The sequence below is a fragment of the Gadus morhua genome, chromosome 16 (assembly GCF_902167405.1).
Source record: "Gadus morhua chromosome 16, gadMor3.0, whole genome shotgun sequence".
Lineage (NCBI taxonomy): Eukaryota > Metazoa > Chordata > Actinopteri > Gadiformes > Gadidae > Gadus > Gadus morhua.
This window is the reverse complement of record NC_044063.1, coordinates 1,948,613-1,951,112: the sequence shown is the minus strand read 5'-3', so window position 1 is coordinate 1,951,112 and position 2,500 is coordinate 1,948,613. Positions and strand designations below refer to the sequence as shown.

General features: G+C 30.6%; 1 protein-coding gene across 8 annotated transcripts in view; it reads right to left on the bottom strand.

Moving 5' to 3' along the window:
- Positions 1-2,500, bottom strand: part of LOC115561053 (anoctamin-7) — a 24,640-nt gene that overhangs the window by 10,644 nt on the left and 11,496 nt on the right. For all 8 annotated transcript variants that reach the window (XR_003979876.1, XR_003979875.1, XR_003979874.1 and 5 more), the window contains one exon: positions 1,132-1,275. Coding sequence is in view for 5 of the 8 variants with exons in the window: in XM_030380844.1 (XP_030236704.1) it covers positions 1,132-1,275 (144 nt within the window). In the remaining 3 variants the exon portion in view is untranslated. The remainder of the gene's footprint in view (positions 1-1,131; positions 1,276-2,500) is intronic.

Sequence of the window (2,500 nt, the reverse complement as noted above, 5' to 3'; positions counted from 1 at the left end):
TTATCGATATATTAGAGTAGGATAAGGTATTTTGATACATAAGAGTTGGATAAGGCATATTGATATATAATAGTAGGACAAGGTATATTGATATATAAGAGTAGGATAAGGTATATTTATATATAATTGTAGGATAAGGTTTATTGATATATAAGAGTAGGATAGGGTGTATTCATTTATAAAAGTAGGATAAGGTTTATTGATATATAATAGTACAATAAGGTATATTGATATAAAATTGTAGGATAAGGTATATTGATATATATCAGTAGGATAAGGTACATTGATATACTATAACAGTAGCATAAAGTATATTGATATATGACAGTAGCAGGTAGATTGATATATAACAGCAGGATAAGGTATATCAATATATATCAGTAGGATAAGGTATATTGATATACATCAGTAGGATAAGGTATATTGATATATAACAGAAGGATAAGGTACATTGATATACTATAACAGTAGCATAAGGTATATTGATATATAGCACTAGGATAAGGTACATTGATATACTATAACAGTAGCATAAGGTACATTGATATGCTATAACAGTAGCATAAGGTATATTGATATATAGCACTAGGATAAGGTACATTGATATACTATATCAGTAGCATAAGGTATATTGATATATAGCACTAGGATAAGGTATATTGATATACTATAACAGTAGCATAAGGTATATTGATATATAACAGTAGCATAAGGTATATTCATATATATCAGTAGCATAAGGTACATTGATATCCTATAACAGTAGCATAGGGTATATTGATATATATCAGTAGCATAAGGTACATTGATATACTATAACAGTAGCATAAGGTATATTGATATATATCAGCAGGATAAGGTACATTGATATACTATAACAGTAACATAAGGTATATTGATATCCTATATCAGTAGCATAAGGTATATTGATATATATCAGTAGCATAAGGTACATTGATATACTATAACAGTAGCATAGGGTATATTGATATAGATCAGTAGGATAAGGTACATTGATATACTATAACAGTAGCATAAGGTACATTGATATACTATATCAGTAGCATAAGGTATATTGATATATATCAGTAGGATAAGGTAGATTGATCCATAGGGTATCCCCAGCCCTACCTCCATCTCCTGGTACTGACTGCAGTTCCATCGGTGCGTCAGGCAGCTGCAGCTCCTCTTCCAGAACTCCAGGAAGGTGACGGACCAGAGGGCCATGAAGACACTGAAGAACACCGTCCCCCCGTTGTCAAACAGCAGGCCAGCCTATAGATATATACATTATATACACACACACACACCAAACTATAGATATTTACATTATATACAGACACCAACCTATAGATGATATACATTATATACACCACCAACCTAAAGATGATATACATTATACACACACACCAACCTATAGATGATATACATTATACACACACACCAACCTATAGATGATATACATTATACACACACACCAACCTATAGATGATATACATTATATACACACACCAACCTATAGATATATACATTATATACACATACCAACCTATAGACATACACATTATATACACACACACCAACCTATAGATTATATACATTATATACACACACACCAACCTATAGATATATACATTATATACACACACCAACCTATAGATGATATACATTATACACACACACCAACCTATAGATGATATACATTATATACACCCCCCAGTGTATATAATGTATATGTATACATTATATACACACACCAAAATTATCTACACACACCAACCTATAGATATATACATTATATACACACACACCAACCTATAGATATATACATTATATACACACACCAGCCTATAGATATATACATTATATACACACACCAACCTATAGATACATACATTATATACACACACCAACCTATAGATATATACATTATATACACACACCAGCCTATAGATATAGACATTATATACACACACCAACCTATAGAGATATACATTATATACACACACCAACCTATAGATTATATACATTATACACACACCAACCTATAGATTATATACATTATACACACACACCAACCTATAGATATATACATTATATACACACACCAACCTATAGATGATATACATTATATACACCACCAACCTAAAGATGATATACATTATACACACACACCAACCTATAGATGATATACATTATACACACACACCAACCTATAGATGATATACATTATACACACACACCAACCTATAGATGATATACATTATATACACACACCAACCTATAGATATATACATTATATACACATACCAACCTATAGATATACACATTATATACACACACACACCAACCTATAGATTATATACATTATATACACACACCAACCTATAGATATATACATTATATACACACACCAACCTATAGATTATATACATTATACACACACACCAACCTATAGATGATATACATTATATACACCCCCCAGTGTATATAATGTATA